The sequence below is a fragment of the Papio anubis genome, chromosome 15 (assembly GCF_008728515.1).
Source record: "Papio anubis isolate 15944 chromosome 15, Panubis1.0, whole genome shotgun sequence".
NCBI lineage: Eukaryota > Metazoa > Chordata > Mammalia > Primates > Cercopithecidae > Papio > Papio anubis.
This window is the reverse complement of record NC_044990.1, coordinates 19,522,758-19,537,736: the sequence shown is the minus strand read 5'-3', so window position 1 is coordinate 19,537,736 and position 14,979 is coordinate 19,522,758. Positions and strand designations below refer to the sequence as shown.

Here is a 14,979-nt window from a genome sequence, read left to right as displayed (position 1 = left end):
AAACCCGTCTCTACCTAAAAAATACGAAAAAACAACGGATTGAGGTGTGGGGCCTGTAGTCTAACTACTCTGGAGGCTAGAGACGAGTCGTGGCAGTAAACCGAGGCCGGAGCTTGCAGTGAGCAATCAGCGCCCTGCACTCCAGCCCTGGGCTGGGCGAGACTCCGTCTCAAAAAAGAAAAGAAAAAAAAAAAATTGTGTTGGAGCTGCTAAAAAAAGACTTTATTTTTAGAGCCATTTAGATTCACAGTAAAATTGAGGGAAAGTACAAATATTTCCATATACCTCCTGCCCCTGCACATGCATAACCTTCCATTATCAACTGCGCTAATCAGCACCTGCACCAGAGCAGTGCACTTGTTACAACCGATGAACCTGCACTGACGCTTTGTCGCGAAGTTCATAGTTTACATTAAATTCACTTGGCGATGGTGTGGCCATTTTCTGAGTTTGGGTAAATGTCCTTAGTAATAGGCATTTAAGTTTCCACATGTCTTTTTGTGGCTTGATAGCTTATTTCTCTTTAGTGCTGAATAATATTTCATTATGTGGATGCACTACAGTTTGTTAATTCACCTACTGAAGGACATCTTGGTTGCTTACAAGTTTTGGCAGTTATGAATAAAGCTGCTATAAACATCCACGTGCAGGTTTTGTGTGGACATAAGTTTTTACTTCCTTCGGGTAAATACCAGGGAGCACAGCTCTGGTGTAAGAGTGTGTTTAGTTTTGTAAGAGACTGCCAGACTGTCTTCCAAAGTGTACCATTTTCCATTCCTACCAGCAGTGAATGAGAATTCCTGTTGTTCCACATCCTTGCCAGCTTTTGGTGTTGTCAGTGTTCTGGATTTTGGCCATTCTAATAGGTTTGTGGTGGCACCTCATTGTCATTTTAGTTTGCATTTCCCCAATGACATATGTCGTGGGGCTTCTTTTCGTATGCTAATCTGTATACCTTCTTTGCTGAGGTGTCTGTTAAGGTCTTTGGCCCGTTTTAAAATCAGGCTATTTTCTCTGAGTTTTGAGAGGTCCTTGCATATTTTAGATAACAATGTGGTTTGTCTTTTCATTCTCTTGACATTGTCTTTCACAGAGCAAAAATTTTTAATTTTAATGAAGTTCAGCTTACAAATTCTTTCTTTGATGAGTCCTGCATTTGGTATCTATAAAAAGTCATCACCAAACCCATGTTCATCTAGATTTTTATCCTATGTTATATATTAGGTGTGCGATCCATTTTGAGTTAATATTTGTGAAGAGTATAAGGTCTGTGTCTAGATTATTATTATTTTTCTATGTGGATATCCAGTTTTTCTACCACTGTTGGTTGAAAAACTGTCTTTTTTAAATTGTATTGCCTGTGTCCTTTGACAAAGATGGTTGACTATATTTATGTGGTGCCATTATCCGTGCTCTCTCTTCTGTTTGATTGATCTATTTTGTTCTTTTCACCGGTACCTCACTGTCTTGATTACTGTAGGTTATAGGTGTACTTTTAAGCTTGATCCATAGAATATTTCCATTCACTTCTCCAGTGCAGGTATTCAGACATCCTGTCTTACAAATCTGACTACCATTTCCTCATACCTTCCACATCACGAGGAGCTATTTTAGCATTGTTAGTAGATTTGGAGTTTTGCCTGTAGGCGATGGAAGCTATTAATTACTTGTCAGAGAAGTAAGTTGATCATATTTTCACTTTTGCTGAATGACTTCTACTCCAGGCTGAAGAGCCACTGGAGTGGGGCTAGAACAGAGGTAGTAAGGGCCGATCAAATAAATATGTGAAAGAGCATATCACCTAATAATGAGCATGAAGTGATTTAGATGACCTTTAAATCTTGCTTTCAGTTGTTGGTGTGCCTCCCTGTAAGAGTGAAACTTCTTATAAGAGAATACAGTTTCTACCAGAAGAGAGTTATGCTGTGTAGGAATTGGAGGTGGGGGAGGCGTGTCATGTAGCAAAATCTCCTGAGGAACTTTGAAACAACATATCCCTGGCTTTTCACCCCCAATCAGTGCCAGCATGAAACAGTTACTAATGGGAATCTGCTGTATTCTTAGATGGGGGAACCAGTGCACTAGAGCATGTCTTTTCTAAGAAAATGAAAATATTAACTGGGAGAATAAAGGGTCACAGAAATGAAACAATTTCCTTGCAAGTTAAATCTTGCTTGTTGGAGAGAGAAATTTTTTAACTGCCTGAACAGGTTTTGCTGATAAAGATGTTTTAGCATGTTTATGTTTTCTTTTTAATGAACAGAATTAAAACAGTATCTCGTAACTGTTAGATATTTCTCTTGTTTGTTGATTTCATTAATTTTGAGACTGAATCTTGCTCTGTCACCCAGGCTGGAGGGCAGTGGTGCCATCTCAGCTCACTGCAATCTCTACCTCCCGGGTTCAAGTGATTCTCGTGCCTTAGCCTCCAAGTACCTGGGATTACAGGCATTCCCCCAACACACCTGGGTAATTTTTGTATTTTTAGTAGAGAAGAGGTTTCACCATGTAGGCCAGGCTGGTCTTGAAGTCCTGACCTCAAGTAATCTGCCCTCCTGGGCTTCCCAAAGTCCTGGGATTATAGGCATGAGCCACTACACCTGGCTGATATTTCTCTTTTGATTTTGAATTCTCTTTGTTTTCAGAACATGCTCAAAAAAAGAGTTAAACTTGAGACCACAGGTATGGACAGGTCTAGGTATTCAGTCTGTTTGGCTGTTTTGCAGGGTGCTATAAATGCTGCCCTGGTTGGTATCAATGTATTCTGATACCAGGTTAGCCCAAGTGGCCAATGATGGGAAGTGAAGAACTATGTGAAAGAACTGGAATTTCAGGTTTGGGTAGTGAGTAATTGTGGCCCTGCCTTCAGAGTCCTGGAACTGTTCACCTGGTTGTCAGCAAAAAGGCAAATACATAGAGAAATCAGTCTGTTTAGTTTCATCATATATATATATATATATTTTTATTATTAGCATGGTTGAAGCTAAGGTGACCTTGATCAAGTTGCCAAAACCTGTTTCAGGTTTGTTTAAGTCACCAGAAGTTTGATTGAGACATCCTATACAAAAAAACATCGATTTGTGATTTATTTACATCGAAATAAAACTATACTTTTGATAACATCCTGGGCACTTCCCTCTGCTTACTCCCCCTCAATTAAAAAATGCCTAATTTAAATTAAAGAACCCGGCCAGGTGCAGTGGTTCATGCCTATAATCCCAGCACTTTGGGAGGCCTAGGTGGGAGGATTGCTTGAGCTCAGAAGTTTAAGATCAGCTTCGACAAGATGGTGAGACCCTTTCTCTACAAAAGAAATTATAAAAAATTACCCAGGTATGGTAGTACATACCTATAGCCCCAGCTACTCAGAACGCTGAAGCAGGAGGATCGCTTGAGGCCAGGAGTTTGAGGCCATAGTGAGCAAGGATCATGCCACCGCACTCCAGCCTGGGCAACAATGAGACCCTGTCTCTAAAAAATAAATATAAATTAGCTCCTCACCCGCTGGGTGCTTAAGTTGGGCGGATAGTAGCAAACCAGCTCCACTAGAGGACCGAGCCGCCCAGCCCTGCTACCCCGGACCCATCAGTGCGCTGCCCACACCTCCAGGCAGCTGGCCAATTGGGTCCTGAAGTAGCTGAAATGTGAAAAAGGCAGCAGTCCCAAAATGAAGGAACACCTGCTGTGTCTCAGGCACCTGGAAACCAAAGGCTCAGCAACATCTGTTGCTTTCATTGGTGCTGTTGTTTCAGCTGCTCCTGCCTCACTGTTAGGAATGAAGAAAGAGGGGAAAATACAGGAATAACCACACACACTACAAAAGCGGAGAGTATCCAGGTCTTAGAGGAATGCCAAAACCCCACTGCAGAGGAAGTCTTGCCCTGGTCTCAAAGTTTTGACAGGATGATGAAGGCCCCAGCAGGAAGACACCTTTTCAGAGAGTTCCTCTGAACAGAATACAACGAAGAGAACCTACTTTTCTGGCTTGCCTGTGAAGACTTAAAGAAAGAACAGAACAAAAAAGTAATCAAAGAAAAGAGAGAAGGCTAGAATGATAAATGAAGATTACATTTCTATACTATCACCAAAAGAGGTCAGTCTTGATTCTCGAGTTAGAGAATTCTCGAGTTAGAGAGGTGATCAATAGAAATCTGTTGGATCCTAATCTTCACAGGTATAGTCCTCTCCAGCCTCAAGTGACACCGTTTCAGATGAATTCAAGGGGATGTTCAAGACTTTGACTCTAATGAAAATACTACAAAAGGCGAAATACTGCCCCAACTGATAGAAGGTCCCAGTTTGGGAACTGATTTTATTCCTATGACAAAAGCTCTTCAGACGAATGGGAAAAGGAACACTATCAAGCATTGATGACAATAACCAAATGTAATATTTTAAAATATGTCATATGTGCAATGTGAAATTCATTCTTCCTTCATTATTTCTCATATTAAATCTCATTTCAGAAATTTTAGGATTTTAAAACTGTTGACTTATACCTAACTGCTATCACTGCATTACAGCTTTTAAACAGTTAGAAATAAACATTTTAGAATAATAAACAGATTGTGTTTCTGTCCTAAGCTTAGATACATTTCCTTTCTAAAGATCTAGCTCTTATTGCTGTATTAAAAGAATGCCACATACAGTGCTTACTAAAGGAAATGTGTGTCCACAGATGCACTTAGGGAGCATAGTGTAAACACATCAGGAACTTAAAATTACAAATTTTATTTCGAGTTACATTTCTGTCTCAGGTGACTTTGGGCAAATCATTTATCTTCTCTGAGTTCATTTTCTCATCTGCAAATGACAAATATACTTAATTATCAGGATGGCTATGAGCATTGAATAAAACAAACATGGAAAGAATAAAATATGACGTTATTTTATCAAAGTTCTTCAACTCAATAGTTATTTTATGCTTGTTTTAAATGTCATTTTAATGCACTTTCCCCTATTTTTTCCAAAACATACATTAAACATCTGATGTAGCTATTCATCAAAACATACAATCATATTTTAAGATGGAACACTGTATCAGTGTTATTGCTTTGCGTGTGATCCCAAATCACTTCTTTCAGTTCACCATCACCTCAAATCTATAGAAATGTTTCTGAATGACATAGATAGATAGATAGATAGAGAGAGAGATAGAGAGATAGATATACAATTGTAGGTTAAAATTAAAGTTTAAATAAGATAAATCATTTGAAACTCAACATTCCCAAGGACAGAAGTAATACCAAGTTATTTGCTAAATATATAAATGAGTTATAGGCCTAAGACTAAGATATAAGAGATTGACAATTCGAAAATACTTTTTAATATTAAGGTACTATGATTTTCTTTAACAATTTTACAGTGAAAATAAAAACTTAATAAAAGGTAGTAATGGGCCGGGCATGGTGGCTCACGCCTGTAACCCCAGCACTTTGGGAGGCTAAGGTGAGAGGATCACTTGAGCCCAGGAGTTCCAGACCTGTCTGTGCAACAAAGTGAGACCCTGACTCTAAGAAAAAATAAAAATGTTTAAAATAAAAATAAAATTTTAAATAGTAATGTGTCCACGAAACCTTTAATTTTAGAGTAGTTTTATATTTACAGAAAAACTGCAAATACCCATAGAGATCTGTGGGACATCTGTCAAAATTAATGAACCAATATTGGTCATTAAGTTCATACTTTATTCAGATTTCCTTAGTTTTTAACCGAATGTCCATTTTCTGTCCCAGGATCCCATTCAGGATACCACATCGCATTTAGTTGTTATGTTTCCTTAGGCTTCTCTTAGTTGTGACAGTTTCTGAAACTTTCCTTGTTTTTGATGACAATTTTGAGAAATAAACTGGTATTTTGTGGAATGTCCCTCTCTTTTCTTTCATTTCATGATGTTTTTCTCATGACTAGACATGGGTTTGGTTTTTGGAAGAACACAAAGATAAAGTGCCATGCTTATCACGTGATATCAAAGGTACATGCCATCATCAGGATTCCTCTTAGCTGTGACAGTTTCTCAAACTTTAGGCTACTCTTAGCTGTTGGTGTTAACCTTGATCACTTACCTGAGTTAGCATCTATTATGTTTCTCCATTGTAAAGTAACACTTTTTTGTTTGTTTGTTTGTTTTTGAGATGGAGTCTTGCTCTGTCTCCAGGCTGGAGTGCAGTGACGCAATCTCACCGCAACCTCCGTCTCCCGGGTTCAAGCGATTCTCCTGCTTTAGCCTCCTGAGTAGCTGGGACTATAGGCACATGCTACCAAGCCCAGCTAATTTTTGTATTTTTATTAGAGACAGGATTTTACTCTGTTGCCCAGGCTGGTCTCGAACTCCTGAGCTCAGGCATTCCACCTGCCTCAGCCTCCCAAAGTGCTGGGATTACAAGTTTGAGCCACTGCACCTGGCTGAAGTAATACATTTTTAAAGAGATTATATTGAAGGTAAATTTTCTGGACATTTACACTGAGCTAAACAAATTCTGAGCAGATTCTTCAACCCTCATATTAGGTTCCATTAAGTGATTACTAATAAATGCTATAAAGAAAATACAGTAAAGCAGAAAAATAAAACTCCAAAAGTCTTAGCCTGAATATTCACCTAAGAGAAGTGAAAGTGAATTTTTCCCTTGAACTATCTGCGTAAATAATTACAATAGTCCTCCATATATTTTCAACATTAAATATCTTAGTTTTACTAATTGTCATAAGAGGTAACTTAAATTTAAACTGGCCATTTTGCTTAGTGCATTTCTATACTGCCCTCCACTAACCAATGAACACTGAATATTGAAATAATGTAAAAGGCCTGATGTATTTCCCGCCGGCTTTAACCAATTTGTCATAAATATGTTTCTTGTATGTGATTTTTAAATGTTTGCTAAATAATGTGTCTAGTTTTGTAAAATGATGTATCGAATGTGTATAATTTTTTACTACCATGTTCATCATACTTAATCTATATCCATATATTGTGCTCCACCAGTATTTATTAGTGGACAATAAAGAAGTTTTGAATGCATGAATACAGCTTAAGAGGCACCACACTTGGTTATTTTGCAATACCAGAATAACAGTGGGTACTCATAAATTGAATAGATAATCCAGATTATGTTTCCTCCAATTTAAGTTTTTGTTTTTTTTAATTTCCCTTTCCTAGAATCAATTTTATCATTTTACCTATGTACAATAACATACTTCTGGAAAATACTAGGATTTTCACCATGTAGTAGAATTTGAGCATAACAGTAATGTAAAATTCAGAAGTCTCAAACTAGGTAGCTTTCTTTGAGTTTTCAAAGTAAATCAAAATAGAGCTGTTTTCATTTTACTATACTGTGGAAATCTATGGATGTTATTGTAAAATGCATATGCATTACACTGACTTAAAATGTTTTGAATTAATAAAGAATTCAACAATGAAAAAAATTAATTAAAAAATAAAAGTGCTTAATTTTACGTAGCTATCTTGCATAGCTACCTAAAATATATTCATAGTAAATACATGGTACCTGTTTAGATTGCAAAAATGTAGTTTTAAACGTTTTCTCAACTTTCTTAAATTTGTTGAATATTTGAAAAAAATTAAATGAAAGGTTGGGATATAGAAACATTTTCTTTTTCAATTATGAGAACACTGAGTGCAATGAAATGATTTGTTTGCCTTGTGACATTAACTTGTTTTTTTTTTTCCTTCAATTTTGTGTGTAGAGTACCTGGTTTAGAGAAAGCAGGAACTGAGAAAGTATGACTATTTTTTGGGAAAGTTCAAATCTGGTTACTTAACTATACCTACGTTTTGGGATGTTTCTTTTTTGTTTTTTCCATATTCACATATTTTAATGTAAATTCTAGCGATACTGTATTTAAAATAACTAGAAAGGCTAGGCACAGTGACTCATGCCTGTAATCCCAGCACTTTGGGAGGCTGAGGTGGGCAGATCACTCGAGCTCAGGAGTTCAAGACCAGCTTGGGCAACATAGTGAGACACCACCTCTACTGAAATTACAAAAATTAGCCAGACGTGGTGGTGCACACCTGTAGTCCCAGCTACTTGGGAGGCTGAGGCATGAGAATCACTTGAACCCTGGCAGAAGTGGCAGTGAGCCAAGATCGTGCCACGGCACTCCAGCGTGAGCGATAGAGCAAGACTGTGTCTCAAAAAGAAAGAAAATAACTAGAAAGAAAAATGTCAGTATAAATCTATTTTGAAGTCTTCTAATGAGTTACTAAGTTGTGGTAGCCTTCTAAAAAGGCTATACATGTTTGCTTTTTACTTTTTAGGCTGAGTGAAAATGTAAGGCAAGGTGATATGATGTAGTAAACTTGGGAGATAATGATAGTAAAACTTTAAGATTTAAAGCAGTAAATAGGGAAATCTACAAACCCCCTGCACCAGTTGTTTCAGTTAAAATTATGGTTGAAAATGATTTATCCCGAGTATCAAGAGGTTGCATAATATATAAAAGCATTTTAATTGACAGTTGTACTGGGGTATGGTAAGGTACTTTTGCTAAGTATTTGTCTAGAGGATTTCTTATTTTTCCAGATATTTTGCTATGGAAAAAATATTAATGAAGTTCTATTAATATAGATACAAAGATACCAGTAGGAAATCTGGGCTTTTTCTTGCTTTCTTTGCCACTAACTAACTGTGTGTCCTTGGACACATCAGAATGTTCTAGGCCTAAATTCCTTATCTTTTCGGTGAATGTGTTGTCCTAGGTAATCCTTAGATCTTTTTCAGCTCTAATATCCTGTGATTTCACACTTTTTAGACTGAGACTTGGCAATCTTTGGAAGACTGTGTGCAATTTATCTTCATACCACTGACTTCATATCTGCTGGGAGCTAGTATAGAGCATTCTACTGTATTACAATATAAAACAGTTTTTTTTTGTTTGTTTGTTTTTGTTTTTTTTTGAGGGGGAATCTCGCTCTGTCGCCCAGGCTGGAGTGCAGTGGCCGGATCTCAGCTCACTGCGAGCTCCGCCTCCCGGGTTCACACCGTTCTCCTGCCTCAGCCTCCCGAGTAGCTCGGACTATAGACGCCTGCCACCTCACCCGGCTAGTTTTTTGTATTTTTTAGTAGAGACGGGGTTTCACCGTGTCAGCCAAGATGATCTGGATATCCTGACCTCGTGATCCGCCCGTCTTGGCCTCCCAAAGTGCTGGGATTACAGGCTTGAGCCACCGCACCCGGCGGAAAACAGATTTTTTAAAAGGCCAAACTATGGTCCATCCCACAGGAATTCATTCATTACAGATTATGGATTTATTGCTTGCTTCTCATTTCTACTTTGTATAACTTCTCTTCTCTCACTTTCTTACTCTGTTTTCTTTCATTTCTGTTATATTTTTTCTAATGGTTTTTCCAAATACTGCATTTCTTATCATGGCTATCTGTATATATTGAAAAGAGCCCTTCGTTAGGTTACCACATCTTGTGAAAGTTCTTTCTGTTCAGTTACTTGGTATCTAGAGTTACTGTAGCATTCCAGTTTTTTAGATACTGCCAACCTACAAACATAGCATATGTATATAAACAGACACACAGTCTGAATTACATACTTTATTGGAGAAGTCATTCAAGCACCTCATTCCTTTAAGCTGGAATATTTCACCTTCTTTATCCCAGAATTGTCCGATCTAAAACCTTTTTGCTTGTTTGATTGATTCTCTTTATATATTAGTTTTCTTTTTTTTTTTTGAGATGGAGTCTTGCTCTGTTGCCCAGGGTAGAGTACAGTGGTGCGCCTTGGCTCACCACAACTTCCTCCTCCCGGGTTCAAGCAATTCTCTTGCATCAGCCTCCCAAGTAGCTGGGATTACAGGTGCTCACCACCATGCCCGGCTAATTTTCTTGTATTTTTGGTAGGGATGGGGTTTCGCCATGTGGTCAGGCTGGTCTCAAACTCCTGACCTCAGGTAATTTACCCGCCTCAGCCTCCCAAAGTGCTGGGATACAGGTATGAGCCATGGCACCGCACTAGTTATTAATTTTCACCATAAGCATTTGGTACCATAGTACCTTAAAAGGAGAGCAATGATTTTCTAAAAATATATTTATGAATTCATGGGTTTAATATCCTTGTGTCTAAAAACCTTTCTGAAGGAATCTTAAATTTACATTCAATCATTGATCAATTTTGACTATCATATGTCTTTTTAGTACCTAAAATCTTCTATAATAAACAAGTAACTATTTGAATTGGTTATAGTAGCTAGTAGTGTGGCTGAGGGTATTGTGTTCACCATCAGTGAAGTCATTTTGTTTGGAATGAGGCATAATGGGACTCTGTGTTAGGGAAGTTTGCCAGACAGAGTGAAGTCCTAGCCTTGAAGCACCAGGATTTGTTAAAAAAACGCCAAACTTTTAAGCACTGGAATAGAATTATACTTTTGTTGATAATGGGCTATAATGTTTTTTTTTTTTTGGAGTCTGGCGAATAGCTGTGGTAATGGAGACCTCCAGGGAGTACAGAAATGAGACTTAAGGAATTATTAGTTACCTAGCATGCACCTGTCACATATCTCTTGCATATACTTACAGTGCTAAAGAAGCTCATGTTAACTCAGTGCATGTTATGTGCCAAGTATTCTGCACATGCATTTTTGCATCTACACAACAGCTCTAGGTTTTTGTATTACTTACTTCACCCATTTTACAGAAGGAGGAAACTTGAGACTGATACCTATTTTACGGAAAGAGGAGACTGAGACACCAAACAAGTAACTGATCCAAGGTCACACTGCAGAGGATTGCCACCCAAGCAGTCTGACTCCAGAGCCTGTTCTCTGAACTGCTTTGTGTTACCATTTTACCTGAACTCCAAAGCTTATCTTAGGGATGAGAGGTTAGGAACCTTGTTGCTAAGTATTCCTGTAGCATGTCTCCTTGGAGAATAAGAATATGGTCTTGCCCCAATTAGGAGACATCTGAGCCGGCCTGAGATTTTTTTATTATCTCGTAGATGTCTGCCTGGATACCCTCTGAAAACTGTGCAAATAAGTTGACTGCTTATGTCTGTGTGATGAAGAAGTAGTTTCACTTATATTTTTTCTTGTTACTTTATAAAGACTGACACTTTGAAAAAGCATGTTTGAGAACTATTAATACAGCAAAGTCCTTCCTAGCTATAACAGATAATTAAGGACCTTTCAATTTGTTGGGTTAGAACAGAAACCTTTTTTCTGAGTGGCCATATTTTTTTTCCATCTAAGCATATTTGAGGAATTAGATGATGCATTTAGTTTTAGACAGGTTTTTTACACACTGACTTCAAGGGGCACTAATGTATATTTGTCTGATAGTTTAGTGGCTGGATTTGGAGCTCAAAAGCTGAACCTAGAGATGAAGATTTAAAAATTTTTTGATATATGCATTTACTTAATCTGTTATAAACTGTTATAGCAGAAAGGACTTTGGTGGATTTTAGAGGCCCGGCTCTATGTTATAGCTTAAGTCCTGATTTAGGAAACAAAAATTCTAGTTTTAGTTCTGTTTTGCTTGTAGACTGTGAGAACTTGACCACCCCAATTTACTAATCAAAAATGGAATCATTGATTTAGATCTTCAGTCTTGTCTATTACTAAAAGAAATGTAAGATACCTGGGCTTTGTTATCAAAGATTGTAAGAATCTTTGATGTCTCTGGGTGCTCCCTCTGGATCAGGTATCAGAAAATGTATTCTCAAGAATCACGTTGATACCATAGGGTATATAAGTACACAGGGGAGAGGAAGAGGAGCAGGAAAGATGACAGAGCATCAAAGACATGATTAAGCCAGTAAAATGGTTTTCTTTACTTACACATTTTTGGTTTATGAACTTCTCTATAGAAATAAGCAAAAACGACATGCCTGAGCAAATGTGTCTTTTTCTGCCGCAATAAGTGGCTTAGTGATTGTGGGAAGCCATTTCAGTTTTGATATATTACTGTTGGTTGTTAGTGTGTACTATAAGGTGTGGGTATGTTGATTACTTATCCTGATTTTTTAGATTTCTGAAAGACAACTGTTTAAAGCACAGTAGCAGTGTGGAAGTGCTGATACGAAAAGGTACATGATAGCAGTGGAAAAGAAAGTGAAACTTAAATCTACCTAGATGTATTCACACTGGCCATTGGCACAATGTCATTTTGCATTTATGAACAAATGGATTTTGAAATAGCCTTCTGGAACCTAATCTTTTACAGAGAAACTTCTGTATCAGCAAACATCCCTTGATTCTGGTTATATTTTCTTACTCTGGTTTTTCAAACTTATGATAATAGTTTCCTCTTTATCAGGAGTACGTCAGTTATTCTTTTTTAAATAAAGGATATTTGTAGAAATAGCTTAAATATCTAATGATATTTATTTATTGAACACAGAGTCTTATTCTGTAATACAAGCTGGAGTGCAGTGGCAATCATGGCTCACTACAGCCTTGAACTCCTGAGCTCAAGCGATCCTCCTGCCTCAGCCTCCTGAGTAGCTAGGATCACAAATGCACACACACCAACACAGCCAGCTAATTTTTTATTTTTTGTAAAGACGAGGTCTTGCTATGTTGCCCCGGCTGGTCTTGAACTCTTAGTCTCAAGTGACTCCTTCCCCACCAGCCCCCCAAATTCTGGTGTTACAGGTGTAAGCCACCATGCCTGGCCTGATAAGATATTTAAAACAGTATTTGTCATTAATATAATCCTTTTTGTCATCACTGTGGGCACACAGGTTTGGGAGGTACAGAAGAAATTTTAGACAATGGTTATTTCCTCAGAAGAGGTTTTGCTGCAATTGTCTTGGTGACTGGCACATTGCCTTGCAAATAATTGGCACTCAAACATGTATTCAGTTGAATTAAGGGAACACAGTTTTCAAATGTGAGACAATGTACTACAATTAATGCTAAATTGGTTCTACAGACAGTAATTGCTGTGTTTTTGAAAGGAGCAGTCCTTACAGTTTGAGGCATAGATGTTGGGAGGCTTTGTGAAATAAATGGGGCTTGAGCACTGAATGGAAAAGATGGGATTGAATGCTGGCAAGTTGAAGGGGGGTGTGTTGCAAGCATGGGAAATAACAGAAGTTGAGAAAAGAGGCAAGATTGAATAGTTTGTGTGGAGGAACATAAGGCAGGTCTGCTATAGGGAATTTGGTTGGATAATTAAGGAAAAAGGTATTATAAATAATAATAAGTACAAGACCAAATATATCTATCTGTGATCAATTTAGATCAAAACACTTTTTTTTCCTCTTCTAGATACGGTACATTGCTCAAAAACCACCTGAATGTGCTAAAAATACTTTCCCAGTGTTGGAGTTAAACTTCCTGTTAAAAGGGAGTGGATGAGAGTGGGAAATTTGCTGGGTTGGAATTTAGTGTAGTGAGTAGAAATGTCATCTTGAATTGAATTCTTATTTCTTACTTTATTTTGAGTTCCTGCTAGGAAAATCACAGTCATCCATGATGGCCCTTAAAGCCCAGAACACACAGGGACTTGGCTTTACAGAAATTAGGAAGTCGATTAAGGGATTTGGCTAGCACGTACTAGCTGGATTTATGTTTTCAGGGAAACTGATTCACCAGGTCAGCTTCATCCCCAGACTTATCTCTTTAAAATTATTAGGAAATTATTGGCCATCCTTTCCTTGGAGTCAACTTCTGTTTTAAAGTGTTTGTATTAAAACTGCAAATGCTATTTCAAAGAACTAGATGTTATTTAATGTGATTATTTTTATATCTTTCTTTTTATGCCACATTTATGGCCATAATCATTTGATGAAAATGTAATAAGATTGTGCTAAACACCTGAAGAATTTTTTCCTTTTGTTAGTATTGATAACTTTTTTTTTTAAATAGGCAAACATTTTTGGCAGACATTTTAAAAGCCTTTCTCCTTTTGCTGTGAAATTGTTTTCACTGCTAAGTTGCGTTTCTGTTTTTCTGCTATTGTAAAGTGCAGCTCTTTGCATGTTCTAATTTGCCATGACGTGGTCAAGTGCTGTTTCCTTCCTGTTGCTTGCAAGCCTATGCTAGAGATAAGGATACATTTCAGTGCATTAAAAAAGAAGCCACTGAAGACAGGCTTAAGCATGGTAATTTTTAAAACATTTTACTTATCAGAAGGCTTTTTAAGGAACAGAAAGAGTGGGCTTTAATTTCTGCTTATTTTTAACAGATTTAAAAATAGTTCTTACTAAACTTTAAATGTATTCGATTTTAAATCCTTATATAAATCCTCTATTAAAGGTGAAAATATATATGTTATGAAATTACTCATGGGGTAGCAGTTTCTGTGTGTGTGCTTTGCTGAGTTGGTGAAAAGAAGGAAATTGTTTATATATCCTTTATTGCGATTACAACCCTCATTATTGCTGGGGTTTTTGACCTTTTTTTTTTTTTTTAATATTGAGTACTTTAACAGTAGTTTAACTGTAGAGTGGGGGAGAGAGCCATAATTTTCAGTACTGAGAGATGATCTTAGCAGGAGTAAACTCTTCAAAGAAAATATGTAACTTTTTAAAAAGAGCATATGTTCGTTAGTCATGTCAATTTTATTTTAAAACGTTAATAATAAAAAAAATGCTTTGGCGATACCACCCTATCAGTTATTATATCCTGAGTGGCTGATTGCTTTTTCATAACTAATCTAAGTTTTTGTTTTTTAGGCCAAGAAGCTTGAGAGAAGAAAAATTTCAGGAAAATTGTCTGAATTTGACTAGAATATCAACGAACCAGGAAAATTGAAGCACCTTCCCTGAAGAAAACTTGGTTGTACAGTAACTCCACAGACAGAGCTGAGGGTTTTTTACCCAAATCAGTCACTGGATTTTGCTGCCTGATACATGAATCTGTTTGGAATTTTTCTCATGTGGATCTAAGGGGAATGCTTTATTATGGCCGCTGTTGTCCAACAGAACGACCTAGTATTTGAATTTGCTAGTAACGTCATGGAGGATGAACGACAGGTATGAGATCCGGAGAAAATTTCATTT

General features: G+C 37.3%; 1 protein-coding gene and 1 pseudogene across 4 annotated transcripts in view; both read left to right on the top strand.

Annotated features, from left to right (window-relative positions):
* The window catches only part of ELF1 (E74 like ETS transcription factor 1), a 113,978-nt gene that overhangs the window by 51,633 nt on the left and 47,366 nt on the right, over nt 1–14,979 (top strand). For 3 of the 4 annotated variants that reach the window (XM_009191825.4, XM_009191823.4, XM_009191826.4), the window contains exon 2: nt 14,653–14,952. In XM_009191825.4, coding sequence (XP_009190089.2) covers nt 14,881–14,952 — 72 coding nt within the window. In that variant the 5' untranslated portion in view covers nt 14,653–14,880. Of the gene's footprint in view, nt 1–13,944; nt 14,080–14,652; nt 14,953–14,979 lie in introns of those variants that run through there. The other variant, XM_009191824.4, reaches the window with a different exon arrangement.
* On the top strand, nt 3,643–4,634 carry LOC103879193 (annotated as a pseudogene).